This window comes from Pristiophorus japonicus, chromosome 8 (assembly GCF_044704955.1).
Source record: "Pristiophorus japonicus isolate sPriJap1 chromosome 8, sPriJap1.hap1, whole genome shotgun sequence".
In the NCBI taxonomy this organism is placed as follows: Eukaryota; Metazoa; Chordata; class Chondrichthyes; family Pristiophoridae; genus Pristiophorus; species Pristiophorus japonicus.
In genome coordinates, this window is record NC_091984.1 from 10415111 (window position 1) to 10433370 (window position 18260).

Below are 18260 nucleotides of genomic sequence, written 5' to 3' on the forward strand. Positions count from 1 at the left end.
GATGGGAGAGGGGGATGGGGAGGAGGGGGATGGGGAGGAGGGGGATGGGGAAGGGGAGGAGGGGGATGGGGAGGAGGGGGATGGGGAAGGGGAGGAGGGGGATGGGGAAGGGGAGGAGGGGGATGGGGAAGGGGAGGAGGGGGATGGGGAAGGGGAGGAGGGGGATGGGGAGGAGGGGGGATGGGGAAGGGGTGGAGGGGGATGGGGAAGGGGTGGAGGGGGATGGGGAAGGGGTGGAGGGGGATGGGGAAGGGGTGGAGGGGGATGGGGAGGAGGGGGATGGGGAGGAGGGGGATGGGGAAGGGGGATGGGGAAGGGGAGGAAGTGGGGATGGGGAAGGGGAGGAAGCGGGGATGGGGAAGGGGAGGAAGCGGGGATGGGGAAGGGGAAGGGTGGTGGGGGAAGGGGAAGGGTGGTGGGGGAAGGGGAGGAGGGTGGATGGGGCGGAGTGGGTGTGGGGAGGAGGGGGGATGGGGCGGAGTGGGTGTGTGGAGGAGGGGGGATGGGGCGGAGTGGGTGTGGGGGGGAGAAGGGGTGGCGGAAAAGGGTGGGGGGAAGTGGAAGGGGCGAGAGGGGGAGAGGGTAGGGGGGTGAGAGTGGAGGGGGGTGAGAGTGGAGGGGGTGAGAGGGGAGGGGCTGAGGAGTGAGGGGAGGGGGTAGGAGGGGGGTGAGAGGGGAGGGGGGGTGAAAAGGGGAGGGCGTAGGAGGACGGGGAAGGGGTAGGAGGGGGTGAGAGGGGAGGGAGGAGGATGGAGAGGGGAGGGAGAGGCAGACAGGCGCACAATAAAATGCAGTGGTGAGTGTGTGTGTGGGAGGGGTAAATGCAACAACACGCGCCTGCAAAACACACACTTGAAATAAAGAGAGAGAGAGAGAGAGAGATGCACCCACCTTGTGGCTGGCGAGAGCCCGGGCGGACGCGGCTGCGACCCTCGCATCGTGCCTGGCCACTTGCGGGAGCGAGTAGTTGCCGGGCGCCGCCTGCCCGCGGGCGCCGCGGTTGATGTCTCGCTTCAAGGCGAGCCGCAGGCGGGCTTTGCCGACTTTGCTGGCGGGCGGATCCTGCGCCGCGCCGAGGTACTTGCCGATGTCTCGGATGGTCACCCCGCGCCGCTCGCTGTCACCTTGTGGCGGCTTTCGGGGCTGGGGCTGGGGCTGGGCCGGCCGCTGGCCCCCGCCGCCGGGGATCAGCTGTTGCTGCTGCCGCCGGTCCCGGTCCCGCTGCTGCTCCCGCAGGACACCCTCCGCCGCCCGCACCATCGCCACGCCGCTCTCCAAGCCCGCGGCGGCGGCCGCCGGCGGCGGCTTCTTCCGCTGCTTGTTCTTGTACCACTTGGCCGCGTTGCGGTAGCTGTTGGAGCCCTTGTAAGCCACTTTGATGACCAGCTCGGCTCGCACTAGCTTGTCCAGCTGCTGCTGGGTCTCGGCCGGCGACAGCCCGTGCCTGCGTTCGATCATCCGGCAGATCCGCTCCACGTCGGGTCGGGCTTTGCGGGAGCGCAAAGAGTCGATGGTCTCCAAGATCCACTCTTTGTATTTCATCTCCATTCCTGATTCCACCACCACCACCAACCCCCCAACCCCCCCCCCAGCAAGAAAAGAAGAGAAAAAATTACAGGCAACTTAACAAAAAATCATGCATACAATAGCCGCTGCTTTAAAAAACAAATTATTAAAATAAAAACTGCATTCTTTTTGCCCTCTGTTCTTCCAAAATAACTGTCTCACCCAAAAAAAAAAGAAAGAAAGGCGGAAGATCAGTTGTACGCCTGCGTATCCGACCCCCCTTCTAACGCACAAGGCAAATCTTCAGCGGAAAGAAGAAAAAAATTCCAAACGGGGTCTTGTCAAAAAAAAAAATTTCTTGTTACAATCAACAAGGAGCGCCGAGTCCCGGGAACAACTGCACGGGCAAGGTGGGCATTATTGCAATTTATATAGATTTATATTCCAAGGAGAGAGAGAGAAGAAAAAATATAAAACAAACTTGCCAAAGCAAAAAGAGAGAGCGGGGTGGGTGGGGAAAAAAGTCTGCATTTGAAAGTCTGAGCTGGAATGAATGAATGAAGCAAGGTCCGATGCGAGTGAGAAGTACAGACACACACAACACACCGCACCACACCACACACGCACAAAAAGCGCAGCGCCTCTCGCATTGTCACTGAGACTCCGGCCGGCAGCGGCTGGAGCAGGTTAAAAAATTCACCGACCTCCAGCTATCCATCGCTCCCTCCCTCCCTCCCTCCCGACCCCGTGTTCCCGAAACCGGGAGACCACATGCGCAACAACAAAAAAAAAACCCCCGCTACTACCCTCCACACCCGCCCTCTGCTTTTTTTTGTGTTGTTGCAACATGATCGAAATTTGCAACAATTTTTGTAATCTTTCACCAGCTTTTTGTTTCAAATCCGCGATTCTCTCGCCCCCTCCCCCCCCCCTCTCCAATATGTACTCGCACCAAAACAAAAACCCCTCCTGTTGATTATAGCAGCTTCGACTTTTAATATTTGCCTTTCTTTTGTCAGAAATCTCTAGTTTTCACGCTGAATTGCTGGTGCGATTTCCGCGCTGCCGGAGGTTCAAGGCAAAAAAAAAGGGGGAGGGCTTGGTTGGAGGCGGCGATGGAGCCGCCGCTTCTCCACACTTCCACTTCAGTTACCTTTTCATTGCCTCCGTCAAAAATATCCAGATAATGTACACAACTGACTCCCCACTTCTCCTCCCCCCACCCCCCCCCCCCTCCAAAAGCTCGTCTGTAATCTCATTCACATTCAAGTACTGTGTCCCCTCTTCAATCCAGATGTTTAAGTACTTCGGCAAATCCACATGAATCACTAGCCCGGGTAACTGCGTGGGGATCACAAAAACAACGGATAACAATCACTTTAGGGCAAGGGGATTTCAAAAAATAAAAAAAATCACTCTGAATATATTTTAATAGGCAGTCTCTATATTAAAACGATGGCAGGAGGGTGGGACAAGATGTGAACTAACTTGCGTTTTCTAGCGTCTTTCCCCAATCTCAGGAGGTCCCAAAGCGCTTTGCAACACTTTTTGAAATGTAATCACTTTTATAATGTAGGAAACACGGCAGCCAATTTGTGCACAGCAAGCTCCCACAAACAGCTATGGCCAGATCAGCTGCTTTTTCAGTGATGTTGGTTGAGAGATAAATATTTATAATGCATCATGTCCTCAAGGATGCTCCTACGCAGCTTTGCAACCAATTAATTACTTTTGGAGGGCAGGCATTGTGAAGTTATGTTGGCATTTTATATAGCAAGATCCCACACAAAGCAACTTGTGAGGAATTGCAGTTAATCTGTTTGTTTTGGCAGAGGTAGTTGAGGCAAGAATGTTGGCCAGACTCAACAGGACACCTCTCTGCTCTTCTGGAAATAATGTCTCATCCGACAAGCGCGATCGTTCCAGTGCAGCACGCCCTCGGTACTGCATGACCCAGCACTGAACTCTCACCCTTCAGAAGCAAGAGTGGTCACAGCTGAGCCCAAGATCAGATCAGCCATGATCTTATTGAATGGCGGAGCAGGCTCGAGGGGGCGTATGGCCTACTCCTGTTCCTATTTCTTATGTTCTTATATTCAAACAGTTGAGCCAAGCTGACATTCAAAATGTTATGTAAAGAAGAACTCCACGAGGCTGAGCACTGCGAGCTAAACTTAGTGTGACCTTAGTCTTCTTTATTACAACTCCAGGGTGCCTAAACAACATGGCAGCCAACCTTTTATACTGGCCCTGCAGGTGTGTGCAGGTGACCATCAGGACTCCAACAGTCGCACCCTCTCATGGCAAGTATTACATAGTTATATACATAACATCAATGTTCCCTCCCCGCCGCCCCAAAGTCTTCGGTACAAGTTGAGGTGATTCGGAGCCCTTCACTCCCTGGTTGATCGTCTAAGTTCAGACCCTGGCGTGTGTGAGTTGATCGGACCATTGCTGCATTGCACCGTGGCTGGTGTGACCGGACTGTGAGGAACGGTGGTTTTATCCTTGTGATTGACAGTGAGGTCGTTTGCTGGTTGGGTGTGTGTTGGTGGATCTTCGATGATGATGTCTTCTTCAAGTTGTTCCTGGTTGTCAGTAAATCGCAATTTGGGCTGATCTAAATGCTTTCTGCATGTTTGGTCATTTAACAGTTTGATGATAAACATGCTATTCCCTTCCTTGGCCAAAACAGTGCCAGCAACCCACTTGGGACCATGACCGTAATTCAGGACAAACACAGGGCTGTTAACATCAATGTCACGTGAAACAGCCGTGCGATCATAGAAACATAGAAAATAGGTGCAGGAGTAGGCCATTCGGCCCTTCGAGCCTGCACCGCCATTCAATAAGATCATAGCTGATCATTCCCTCAGTACCCCTTTCCTGCTTTCTCTCCATACCCCCTGATCCCTTTAGCCGTAAGGGCCATATCTAACTCCCTCTTGAATATATCCAATGAACTGGCATCAACAACTCTCTGCGGCAGGGAATTCCACAGGTTAACAACTCTCTGAGGCTCTCCCGAGTCCACCCCAATCTCAATGATCACGTGGAAACCCGGCAACACCGGCAGAACAAGTGCCACAATAGCTAGGGGATTTGAGTATAGGAGCAGGGAGGTCTTACTGCAGTTGTACAGGGCCTTGGTGAGGCCTCACCTGGAATATTGTGTTCAGTTTTGGTCTCTTAATCTGAGGAAGGACGTTCTTGCTATTGAGGGAGTGCAGCGAAGGTTCACCAGACTGATTCCCGGGATGGCTGGACTGACATATGAGGAGAGGGTGGATCAACTGGGCCTTTATACACTGGAGTTTAGAAGGATGAGAGGGGATCTCATAGAAACATATAAGATTTTGACAGGATGGGACAGGTTACATGCGGGAAGAATGTTCCCGATGTTGGGGAAGCCCAGAACCAGGGGACACAGTCTAAGGATAAGGGGCAGGCTACTTAGGACTGAGATGAGAAGAAATGTCTTCACTCAGAGTTGTTAACCTGTGGAATTCCCTACCGCAGAGAGTTGTTGATGCCAGTTCATTGGATATATTCAAGAGGGTGTTAGATATGACCCTTACAGCTAAAGGGATCACGGGGTATGGAGAGAAAGCGGGAAAGGGGTACTGAGGTGAATGATCAGCCATGATCATATTGAATGGTGGTGCAGGCTCGAAGGGCTGAATGGCCTACTCCTGCACCTATTTTCTATGTTTCTATGTTTCATGCTGTGCTTGATTGTTTCGACTGCCCACTCTGGTTGACCGTTAGACACGGGCTTAAACGGAGAAAACCTGACATGCTTGATGCCATTGCGGGTCATAAACTCATTGAATCCGAGCTGATGAAACACGGTCCATTGTCGCTGACAAGGACATCGGGCAAGCCATGGGTGGCGATCATGGCCCGGAGGCTTTCAAATGGTGGCTGTGGACATGCTGGATGACATGATTATGCATTCAATCCATTTGGTGTAAACGTCCACTACTACTAAAAACATCTTTACTAGAAAGGGGCCGGCCAAATCTACATGGATCCTGGACCACGGTTTGGAGGACCATGACCACAGATTCCGTGGAGCCTCCCTTGGTGCATTGCTCAGTTGCGAGCAAGTGTTGCACTGATGCACCCACAATGATGGAGCTGCGCATGACCTATCATACGATCCCTTCGAGTGTGTTCCTAACACAGATGAGATTGCACACAGGGAGGTTAAAGTAACAGTGACCTCAGTCTTTAATCTGACACTCCAGAGTGAGGAACAGGCCTTAGGGGCTGGCTTATATACAGTGCTCCCAAGGGATGCTGAGATCCCTTGGGACTTCAGGGGATGCGCTCCCTGGTGGTGGAACATTGGAGTGCATGCTTTACAGATACACAACACCTTCACTGCCGCACTTCCAATGACTGGTATGAGCTCTTTGGTGTAGATACGCAGCTTTGCATTAATTGGGCTCAATTTGGGCATTTTTGCCCCAAGGTTTCTCGAAAGCCTTCTGACTCATTATTGACTGACTCGCATCCGTGTCCAACTCCATGGATACTGGAACTCCATTTAATTTGACTTTCAGCATTATAGGAGGGCTCTTGGTGGTGAAGATATGTACCCCATACACTTCTTCCTCGGGTTGAGTTGCCTGTGCTGCGTGATCCGTGCTGATCGTCGTGAGTCACAAGCACATTTGCACATTCACTGAAAGTGCCCCATTGTTCTGCAGCCTTTGCACACGTAGTGCTTGAATCGACATTGATGGGCCCGATGATTACCCACCAGAGCGGTGCTAATGGATTCACATTCACCCCCAATGGCGGACTCAGTCATCACAGGTCTTGCAGCCGCAGACGTATGCAGTTCGGCCTGCTCGCGATGTCATTTTATGTACAGTACTTGCCGGTGAGCTTTGATGTTGAGAAGATATCTGTTTGGTGTTATCGTCCGTGGCCTTGCATGCCTGGGCGATCGCGATGGCCCTGCTCAGGTCTAGGGTTTCGGCAGCCAGCAGCTTTCGAAGAATGACCTCGTGGCTGGTGACCAGCACGAAAAAGTCCCGCAGCATTTCCCCCAACGAAGCTCCAAAATTGCAAGGTCCCGCGAGGCGTCTCAGGTCGGTGTCATAATCCGCCACGTCCTGGCCCCCGGAGCAACGGTGCGCGTCAAAACGATACCCGGCTTGAGGTATTCCCGAACCAGCGTGCACAACTCTGTATATTCCTTTTCCGTTGGTTTTGTCGGTGCGAACAGATTCTTGATGAGGCCGTTTATTTTCGGCCCACAGACGGTGAGGAGAACCGCTCTGCGCTTGACCGCGTTAGTGTCTTCTTCCAGCTCGTTGGCCACGAAGTACTGGTCGAGACGCTCAACGAAGGCTTCCCAATCATCACCCTCTACGAATCTCTCTAATATTCCAACGGCAGCCATGGTTACGTGAAGGTTCGTATTCTGTTACTCGTCACCAATTGTTATGTATAGAAGAACTCCACGAGGCTGAGTACTGTGAGCTAAACTTTGTGTGACCTTCGTCTTCTTTATTACAACTCCAGAGTGCCGAAACAACATGGCAGCCAATCTTTTATACTGGCCCTGCACGTGTATGCAGGTGACCATTAGGACTCCAACAGTCGCGCCCTCTGGTGGCAAGTATTACATAGTTACATACATAACACAAAAAGCGAGAGATCTTTGTGTCATTCTCATCCAAACGGCATCATGTGCAGGTGATTACATTTTTCAACCTCATTTACCTCAATGTTTTTGCAAACAAACAAAAGTTTGTCACTCTTTGATGAAGGTGGGGCCCATTCAAAGTGAGTCCCAGAATAAGCAAGTATTTTGTACTGAGAGTAGACATTGGTGCTTACCCCACTATGCAGGTTACTGGGTGTTTGGTAGTGTTATCGGGGCCAGAACCTATGAACCTGGTGGTGCCAAGTGAGGGATTTGGTGGATCGCCTCACCAGTCTCTGAACAATCACTCTCGCCCTTAATTATTTCTCACGTGCTCAAATCCAATACCTTCTCCGTATTCATTCCCAATCCACTTCAAACAACTGTCAACCTTTGTACTTCTTAGTAGTTGCCTTCCTAAGAATCTCCCATCCATGCTCCCACAAATCCCTGACGCCCTTTCAGCCCACATCTCTGCACTCTAAATCAGCAGCTTTTCTTTCAAGTGCCTCCTCTAATCAAAGCTGTCAGATTGCGTATATCTTTGAGTGACTAAATGTGATTTTAATTAAGTTATGGAAATATACTTTCCGAAACCTCCTGCTAACATTGTTTACAGTGCATCATAGAATCATAGTATCTTAACAGTGCAGAAAGAGGCCATTCGGCCCATTGTGTCTCTGAAGAGCTGCCCAATTAGTCCTGCTCCCCGTCTTTCCCCATAGCCCTGCAAATTTTTCATGATCGAGTATATATCAAATTCTCTTAAACTAGAGAACAGGCAAAAAAACACATTTTAATGTCAATACATAGCATCTCTATATTAAAGATTTATGTCGGGTTTGTTTCCATTATTAATTCCTATGTCCTCCTTTAGAATGGAAAGTGCCCGGTGCAATCTCTCTCAACAGTGGAGGTACTACAGCACCCCATTGGTGGGATGGTATTCCTCCTTCTTAGGCAGTCCCCCGGAGTCGAGGATGACTTGCTTCCATACTAACAGGAGTTCTCAGATGACTGATGAGACCAATGGGGGATCTACAGTCTCTGTCACAGGTGGGGCAGATGGTGGTTGGAGGGATGGATGGGTGGGGTGCTTGATTTGTCGTACGCTCTTCCGCTGTTTGTACTTGGCTTCCGCGTGCTCCCGACGAAGAGACTCAAGTGTTTGGCGCCTTCTCGGAGGCTTCTCCTCCACTTTGAGCGGTCTTGGGCCAGGGATTTCCAAGTGTTGGTGGGGACTTTTTCAAGGATGATTTGAGGGTGTCCTTGAAGCGTTTTCCTGCCCTCCTGGGACTCGCTTGGTATGTCTGAGCTCGGAGTAGATCACTTGTTTCGGGGAGTCTAGTGTCGGGCATGTGGACAATCCATCAGAGCTGGTCGAGCGTAGTCAATGCTTCGATACTGGGGATGTTGGCCTGAGCAAGAACACGGATGTTGGTGCGCATTTGCAGGATTTTGCGGAGGCAGCATTGGTGGTACTTCTCCAGTGCTTTGAGGTGCCTACTGTACATAGTCCATGTCTCTGAGGCATATCATGACTACTCTGTAGACCATGAGCTTGGTACCGGGTTTGAGATCCTAGTCTTGGAACACTCTCTTCCTCATGTGACCGAAAGCTGCACTGACACACGGAAGGCGGTGTTGGCCTTTGTCATCGATGTCTGTCCTTGTTGACAGTAAGCTCACGAGGTATGAAAAGTGGTTGTGGATGGATTTTTTAAGCACAGTCAAGACCACCTATGGCCCAAGCACCCAAGGTCCTAGCTGCTGAGGGCTAAGAATAGAGAGGTACTCATCAAAGGCAGAGAGGCAGTCAGTGCCCGCTGGAAGGAGCACTTCGAAGATCTCCTTAATCAAGATTCTGTCTTCGATGTAGGAGTCCTTGACTTCATCCCACAGCATACCACCACCTCGGCACAACTCCAGCCCAATTTGAGGTTGAAAAGGCCATCTGACAACTGAAGAACAACAAGGCCTCAGGAGCAGATGGAATCTCCGCCGAAATACTAAAGCATGGCAGAGAAGTATTCTTGGCATGAATCCATGACCTCATCTCTCTTATCTGGAAGGAGGAGAGCATGCCAGGGGATTTCAGAGATGCTGTAATCGTGACCCTCTTCAAGAAAGGTGACAAGTCTGATTGCGGTGCCTACAGAGGAGTTTCCCTGCTTTCTGCCACAGGGAAAGTCACAAGAATCCTCCTCAACCGTCTTCGCTCAAAGGCTGAAGATCTCCTCCCAGAGTCGCAATGCAGATTCCGTCCACTAAGGGGCACAATTGAATGATCTTCACCGTGTGTCAAATCCAAGAAAAATGTAGGCCTTCGACTTTGTCAACCATGAGAGATTATGGAGTGTCTTTCTCAAATTTGGCTGCCCTCAAAAATTTGTCACCATCCTCCACCTGTTTCACGATGACATGCAAGCCGTGATCCTTACCAACGGGTCTACCATAGGCCAAATACACGTGCAGACCGGTGTTCAAGCAAGGCTGTGTCATCGCACCAACGCTCTTCTCAATCTTCCTCGCTGCAATGCTCCATCTCACCCTCAAGAAGTTCCCCGCTGGAATGGAGCTAAACTACAGGAAAATGGGAAATTGTTCAACCTCCGGCGCCTCCAGTCCAGATCCAAGGTCATTCTAACCTTTGTCATTGAATTACAGTATGCAGACAGCGCTTGCGTTTGTGCACATTCGGAGGTTCAACTCCAAACCATCGCTGACATCTTCACCGAAGTGTACGAGAGTCTGGGCCTTACATTAAACATACGTAAGACAAAGGTTCTCTACCAACCAACCCTCACCACAGAGTACTGTCCCCCGATTATCAACTGTGTAGTGTAACTACAGCGTGACAAGTTTATATTGGCAGTTTCTATAATAAAGGTGGACATAGGAATATTTTATGCAAATAGAAAAATAAGGACAGAATGTATCACTTTAAATTAGCGACTGAATTACATCAGTATGCCTTTCGATAATTTTTCCCCATCTACCAACTCTGCTTCACTGGAAGATGATACTTGGTTTTGACTTCCAATGTGCAATATCATCTCTGAAGTCAATGCTAATTATTGATTTTAGTTTCAAGAATATGGTGCTCTCTCAATTTAACATTTTAATAAGCTTTTCATAATAGGGAGGGCTACAAGACAACAAAGGTTCTTTTCTTTTTAATTTTTAACAATTTCTGTCAAGCTTGAAGACATTCATCATCATCATCACAGGCAGTCCCTCGGAATCGAGGAAGACTTGCTTCCACTCTTAGCATGAGTTCTTAGGTGGCTGTGCAGTCCAATACGAGAAGCATAGTTTCTGTCACAGGTGGGACAGATAGTCGTTGAGGGAAAGGGTGGGCAGGGAGCCCGGTTTGCCGCACGCTCCTTCCACTGTCTGCGCTTGATTTCTGCATGTTCTCCGTGACGATACTCAAGGAGCTCAGCGCCCTCCCGAATGCACTTCCTCCACTTAGGGCGGTCTTTGGCTCCCAGGTGTCAGTGGGGATGTCGCACTTTATCAGGGAGGCTTTGAGGCTGTCCTTGTAATGTTTCCTCTGCCCACCTTCAGCTCGTTTACTGTGGAAAAGTTCCGAGTAGAGCGCTTGCTTTGGGAGTCTCGTGTCTGGCATGCGAACTATGTGGCCTTCCCAGCAGAGCTGATCAAGTGTGGTCAGTGCTTCAATGCTGGGGAGGTTGGCCTGGACGAGGACGCTAATGTTTGTGCGGCTGTCCTCCCAGGGGATTTGTGGGATCTTGCAGAGACATTGCTGATGATATTTCTCCAGCGACTTGAGGTGTCTACTGTACATGGTCCACGTCTCTGAGCCATACAGGAGGGCAGGTATTACTACGGCCCTGTAGACCATGAGCTTGGTGACAGTTTTGAGGGCCTGGTCTTCAAACACTCTTTTCCTCAGGTGGCCGAAGGCTGCACTGGCGCACTGGAGGTGGTGTTGGATCTCGTTGTCAATGCCTGCTCTTGTTGATAGGAGGCACCTGAGATAAGGGAAGTGGTCCAGGTTGTCCAGGGCTGCGCCGTGGATCTTGATATCTGGGGGGCAGTGCTGTGCGGTGAGGACAGGCTGGTGGAGGACCTTTGTCTTACTGATGATTAGCGTAAGGCCCATGCTTTCATATGCCTCGGTAAATACGTCGACTATGTCCTGGAGTTCAGCCTCTGTGTGTGCACAGACGCAGGCATTATCCGCGTACTGTAGCTCAATGACAGAGGTTAGAGTGGTCTTGGACCTGGCATGGAGACGATGAAGGTTGAACAGTGTCACATATTCAACTATCATTGTAACCCATGTATAAGCTGACCTAAGTTGTACACCTCGAGAACACTGACCACAAGGGGCGAACTTGTGGGAGACACTCCTAACCTGGACTTTCAGGTATAAAAGGGGAAGCTCCACCCACCTTCAGCACTTGAGGTCTTGGTAATAAAGGTAACTGGTCACAGAGTGACCTTCTCTCAAGTATGGGCCTCGTGTGCATCTATACTGTATAGTAAGGACATATCATTGGCGACGAGAAACTGGGATTTAAACCACGCGAGCATGGCCACTAGCAGCACAGAAAGAGAGGTACTGTGTCGGTGATGATTGGGACAACTTTATTGAGGGACTACAGCAAAGTTTTGTCACTAAGGAATGGTTGGGACAGGATTCGGCCGACAAACGCAGGGCTCATCTCCTGATGGTTTGTGGATCCAGAACGTACTCCCTGATGAAGGACCTTCTAGCGCCAGAGAAGCTGGCGGACAAGACGTACGAAAAGCTCAGTAAGTTGATCGGGGAACACCTTAAACCGGCGAGCAGCAAATGCGGCAAACGACCAGGGAGTCAACATTGTTAACGCGGCACACAGTTCTCTAGGCAGACAAGGGCAATCGGACATGCCCGAGCATGTAGTCAAACGCAAAGGGGGAATTCAACAAGAGACAATGGCTAGCTGAACGGCGATTCATGCCATCGCAATGGACAATGCAGCCAGTAATGGGGCCATCAACATCTGTTAATGGTGCGCTTAAGGACAGTTACAGAGACAGTCAGAGACGATCGACTGGTAATGAACCTTTTGTTTCCAACAACAGGGCCTCCAGCTCATGCTGGAGGTGTGGAGGCAAACACCCAGCCTGAGCTTTCAGGTATCAGCAATATACCTGCAGAAATTGCAACGTCAGCGGTCACTTGGCGCGTATGTGCAGGAAGCCTGCAGCCAGGTTGATGTACGAGGAGGACGGGTCCGATGTAAGCCCTACGGGGCCAAATGAATACTGGGGGAAATCGCTGGAAGCTGAAGTTCAGCGAGTTCATGTGGAGCACACATACAGTTCATATACCAGGACGCCACCGATAATGATGAAAGTGCTCCTCAGTGGCATCCTAGTATCAATGGAGCTAGACATGGGGGCCAGCCAGTCCCTGATAAGTATCAAACAGTTCGAAAGGTTGTGGGTGTCCAAGGCCAGGAGGCCAAAATTATTGCCGATTGACGCACAGCTACGGACATATACAAAGCAGATCATTCCGGTGCTAGGCAGCGCCACGGTAGTCGTGACCCACAAAGATTCGGAGAACAGGTTGCCACTCTGGATTGTTCTGGGGGACGGTCCCGCACTACTAGGGAGAAGTTGGCTTGCTGTCATGAACTGGAAATGAGGCGATGTCAATGCAATTTCCTCTGTGGAGCGAGTATCATGCTCACAGGTCCTGGACAAATTTGACTCGTTATTTCAAACCGGCATCGGCACTTTCATGGGGACCAAGGTAGTGAATCACATAAACCCGGACACCAGGCCAGTACACCACAAGGCCAGAGCGGTGCCGTACTTGATGCGGGAAAAGATAGAAGGCGAATTGGACACCTGCTGAGGGAAGGCATCATCTCGCCAGTCAAATTCAGTCACTGGGCGAGCCCGATTGTGCCGGTGCTCAAGGCGGATGGGTCGGTCAGGATATGTGGCGGTTACAAGGCCATCATCAATCGGGTGTCACTCCAAGACCAGTACCTGCTACCGAGAGCGGAGGACTTCTTTGCGACGTTATCTGGTGGCAAACTTTTTTCAAAATTGGACCTGACCTCAGCTTACCTGAACCAGGAGCTGGCGAATGAGTCAAAGCTGACCACCATCACGATACACAAGGGGTTGTTTGAGTACAACAGATGTCCTTTCGGGATTCATTCAGCCGCCGCGATCTTTCAGCGAAATATGGAAAGCCTCCTCAAGTCGATTCCAAGGACGGTGGTTTTTCAAGACGATGTCCTCATCACGGGTCGCGATACTGAAGAACACCTCCACAACCTGGAGGAGGTGCTACGTAGACTGGACTGGGTAGGGCTGCGACTGAAAAAGGCGAAGTGCATCTTCTTAGCTCCGGAGGAGGAGGGTAGCAGCAGACGGGATCAGACTTACTGCGTTCACAACGCAAGCGATCCAGAGAACACCCAGACCCCGTAACACGACGGAGCTGTGTTCGTTCCTGGGGCTCCTGAACTATTTTGGTAACTTTCTTCCCAAATTGAGCACGCTGTTAGAGCCGCTACATGTGCTCCTACGCAAAGGTCGCGATTGGGTCTGGGGGGACAGCTTGGAAAGGGCTTTTGATAGAGCATGCAATTTGTTATGCTCCAACAAACTGCTAACGTTATATGACCCATGTAAGAAACTTGTTTTAACATGTGATGCGTCGTACTATGGGGTCGGGTGTGTGTTGCAGCATGTTAATGCCAAGGGTCAGTTACAACCGGTAGCTTATGCCTCCAGAAGTCTGTCCCTGGCAGAAAGGGGCTACGGGATGGTAGAAAAGGAATCACTAGCAGTAAAAAAAAAAATGCACCAGTACCTGTTTGGCAGGATTTGAGCTGGAGACAGATCACAAAGCCCTAACGTCCCTTTTGTCCGACAACAAGGCCATAAATGCGAATGCATCGGCCTGCATACAGAGATGGGCACTCACATTAGCCACCTATGACTACACAATTCGGCACAGAAAACTGCGCCGATGCACTCAGCAGGCTCCCAGTAGCAACCACTGAGGGAGCAACTGAGCATGATACTGAGATGGTATGTTGAAGCTTTCGAAAACGAAGGCTCACCTGTGACAGCCCATCAGATTAAAGTCTGGACAAATAAAGACCCGCTACTGTCTTTAGTTAAGAAATGTGTCCTGAATGGGGACTGGGCAGCCACGTACGGGACATGCCCTGAGAAATTTAAACCATTTCACAGGCGCAAGGATGAACTCTCGATTCAGGTTGATTGCCTACTGTGGGGAAACCGAGTAGTCATGCCCCAGAGGGGCAGAGAGCTGTTTATCAGAGAACTTCACAATGAGCACCAGGGCATTGTCATGATGAAGGCAATTGCCAGGTCACACGTTTGGTGGCCAGGGATAGATGCAGACCTGGAACTTTGTGTTCGCAGGTGCAACACGTGTGCTCAGCTGGGCAACGCACCCAGGGAAGCCCCCCCTTAGCCTCTGGTCCTGGCCCGCCAAGCCATGGTCACGCATCCATGTGGACTACGCTGGTCCTTTCATGGGAAAAATGTTTTTGGTTGTAGTAGACGCCTACTCCAAATGGATTGAGTGTGCCATTTTAAATTCAAGCACATCCTCTGCCATGGTAGAAAGTCTACGGGCAATGTTCGCTGCCCATGGTCTACCGGATGTCTTGGTCAGCGACAATGGCCCGTGCTTCACAAGCACCGAATTCCAGGACTTCATGGCAGGCAATGAAATTAACCATGTCAGAATGGCACCATTCAAGCCAGCCTCAAATAGCCAGGTGGAATGAGCAGTGTACATAATCAAACAGGGGATGCTCAGAATCCAAGGGAGTTCCCTACAAAGCCGCTTATAACGCCTCCTGTTGGCCAATAGATCCTGATCACACTCGCTCACAGGGGTTCCACCTGCAGAGCTGCTAATAAAAAGGACGCTCGAAACCAGGTTATCCCTTATACATTCTACTATGAAAGAAATCGTTGAGAGCAGGCGTCAGTCACAATGTGACTACCATGACAAGAATACGAGGACGCGATGTATTGATGTTAATGACCCTGTTTTTGTCCTTAATTACGCTGCAGGGCCCAAATGGCTTGCAGGCACTGTGATTGCCAAAGAGGGGAATAGGGTTTTGGTAGTTAAACTTACCAATGGACAAATCTGCCGCAAACACATGGATCAAACAAAAAGGAGGTTCAGCAACCCCAAAGAAAAAGCAGAGGAAGAACACGACGTAGAGTTTACTCCACCACAGCTGACCAAATACCGGAACCAAGCAGAAGAGAGCCCAGTCACTGTGGGCAGTCCGGACAGGCCTGAGGCACCGCAAACAGCAGACACTCAGGCCAGCGCCCAACAACCGGAGCCCCAACTCAGGCGCTCTACAAGGGAGCGTAAACCACCAGCGAGACTTAACCTGTGATCCCAATAAGACTTTGGGGCGGGAGGTGATGTTATGTATTCAACTACCATTGTAACCCATGTATAAGCTGATCTAAGTTGTACACCTTGAGAACATTGACCACAAGGGGGCGAACTTGTGGGAGACACTCCTAACCTGGACTTTCAGGTATAAAAGGGGAAGCTCCACCCACCTTCATCACTTGAGGTCTTGGTAATAAAGGTAACTGGTCACAGAGTGACCTTCTCTCAAGTATGGGCCGCATGTGCATTTATACTGTATAGTAAGGACATATCAAACAGCTTCCCACTGGTTCTGTAGTTTAATTCCACTCCAGCGGGGAGCTTGTCAACTGTGAGGTGGAGCAAGGTAGTGAGGAAGATTGAGAAGAGGGTTGGGGCGATGACGCAGTCCTGCTTGACCCCGGTCTGGACGTGAATTGGGTCTGTGATGGATCCGTTGGTAAGGATCACGGCCTGCATGTCGTCGTGAAGCAGGCGGGGGATGGTGACGTACTTTTGGGGGCATCCGCATCCTCCTTCATTTCGGATGAAGACATTGACTCTTTGTTGGCTACAGTTCCACGGGTACCTATTATCCTCTTCAGTCTCACCCAGCTGGTCTATGTGTGAGCTTAGATAGTAAAGGCAGGGTATTGCATTATAGGGATCATCAACGACAAGACCAATTCCATCCTCACCTGAAGTACACATTACAGCAGCAATCACTGGACAGAGATCAGGAGAAAGGCGGCATATAGTGACATTACTATTCCCGGCCAGAATGGAGATGATTGTCACAGCTGGAGGCCCCACTGCTGAAAGTGACTGGAATTAATTTTACACATAATTTGTATTGTGTACATATTCTGCACTTACTGCATTTTACTGGAGAAACAATCCTGCTTTTATCGGGAGACTTTGCTGTAGTTTTGGTCTTGAGTTCTGTTTGCTGTAGTTCATAGAGACTCTTATGTAGACTCTGTAGACTGTTTGCTGCAGTGTGCTGTTTAACCAGACGCTGCTTGCTGAGCAAATAGACTTTGTTCGCTGAAAAATACAGCAAAATGAAAAGATGTGAAATATTCGTTGCACCACTTCGCAGCATTGGCGCAGCCTGCAAATCCTATCACCAAACCACTCTCTCGCTCAGGAAACTGCGCGATCCAAGTCGACATAAACAGGATGGAAAATAAAATATCTGTTTTTTTAATTCATTCATGGGATGTGGGCAAGGCCAGCATTTATTGCCCATCCCTAATTGCCCTTAACTGAGTGGCTTGCTACGCCATTTCAGAGGGTAGTTAAGAGTCAACTTAATTGCTGTGGGTCTGGAGTCACATATAGGCCAGACCAGGTAAGGGCAGCAGTTTTCCTTCCCTAAAGGACATTAGCGAACAACAATCCAGTAATTTCATCAGCATTACCGATACTAGTTTATTTTTTAATATTCCCAGCTGCCATGGGATTTGAACATATCCCCAGATCATTAGTCCAGGCCTCTGGATTACTGGCCTAGTAACAGAGCCACTATGCTACCGTTTTTGCTATTGAGGGAGTGCAGCGAAGGTTCACCAGACCCAGGATGGCAGTACTGACATATGAAGAAGGACTGGATGGACTAGGCTTATATTCACTGGAATTTCGAAGAATGAGAGGGGAGCTCATAGAAACATATAAAATTCTGACGCGTTTAGACAGGTTAGATGCAGGAAGAATGTTCCCGATGTTAGGGAAGTCCAGAACCAGGGGTCACAGTCTAAGGATAAGGGGTAAGCCATTTAGGACCGAGATGAGGAGAAACCTTTTCACCCAGAGAGTGGTGAACCTGTGGAATTCTCTACCACAGAAAGTTGTAGAGGCCAGTTCATTAGATATATTCAAAAGGGAGTTAGATGTGGCCCTTACAGCTAAAGGGATCAGCAGGTATGGAGAGAAAGCAGGAAAGGGTACTAAAGTTGCACAACCATGATCATATTGAATGGTGGTGCAGGCTAGAAGGGCCGAATGGCCTGCTCCTGCACATATTTTCTGTTTCTATGTTTCCATTGAATGTTAAGCTCTTCCTGTTTTCTGATATAATAACAGGGTGTCGTCAATCAAATAAAGAGAGTACCCTCTGGAAACCAGGTGCCTAGATTTACAGTCTGATATGTAAGGAGCATTTGACTCTTCCTGCCAGTATAGTAAGAACATGAGTATCTTGCAATCACACAGCAGAACCACAACTTACCAAGCCAATGAAACTCTGACCACCTGTCTTCAGACAGGAACTTGAGTTGTGACTGAAGCCCTGCTCCATCCTAAGCTTAATGAAGCTCTCATATTGAGGCACACGATTAACTGGATCTATGAGCTGCAGTCAAAACTGAGAGCAGCAGGAATCTAACATGATATGAATGTTGAAGTCTAAGGTGGCCATAGGCTCCAAAGGAAAGTACTAGTGCTCGTATCTAATGCAGACTCTGGGGGTAGGTTTGAAAGATGATCAGATTCTTTTCACAAAGCAGGAAGTGCTGAGTTGTTCCACTAAAGACTCTCTCCCTGCCCCATCTATGATAAGTGGAAAGGTCCACAGGAACAATCTCATGGGGCTGAGTTTGGTTCTCTCCCCTTGCTCCCTAGAGTGCATCTTGCAAGTAGTATTATATGTTTTCCATTTTATACACAGTCAGGTTG

At 49.8% G+C, this 18260-nt stretch overlaps 1 protein-coding gene across 1 annotated transcript in view; it reads right to left on the reverse strand.

Annotated features, from left to right (window-relative positions):
- Window positions 1-1548, reverse strand: part of samd13 (sterile alpha motif domain containing 13) — a 103402-nt gene extending 101854 nt beyond the window's left edge. The window contains exon 1 of the mRNA XM_070886508.1: window positions 892-1548. Within this exon, the coding sequence (XP_070742609.1) occupies window positions 892-1548 (657 nt within the window). The remainder of the gene's footprint in view (window positions 1-891) is intronic.
- Between the last annotated feature and the right edge of the window lie 16712 nt (window positions 1549-18260).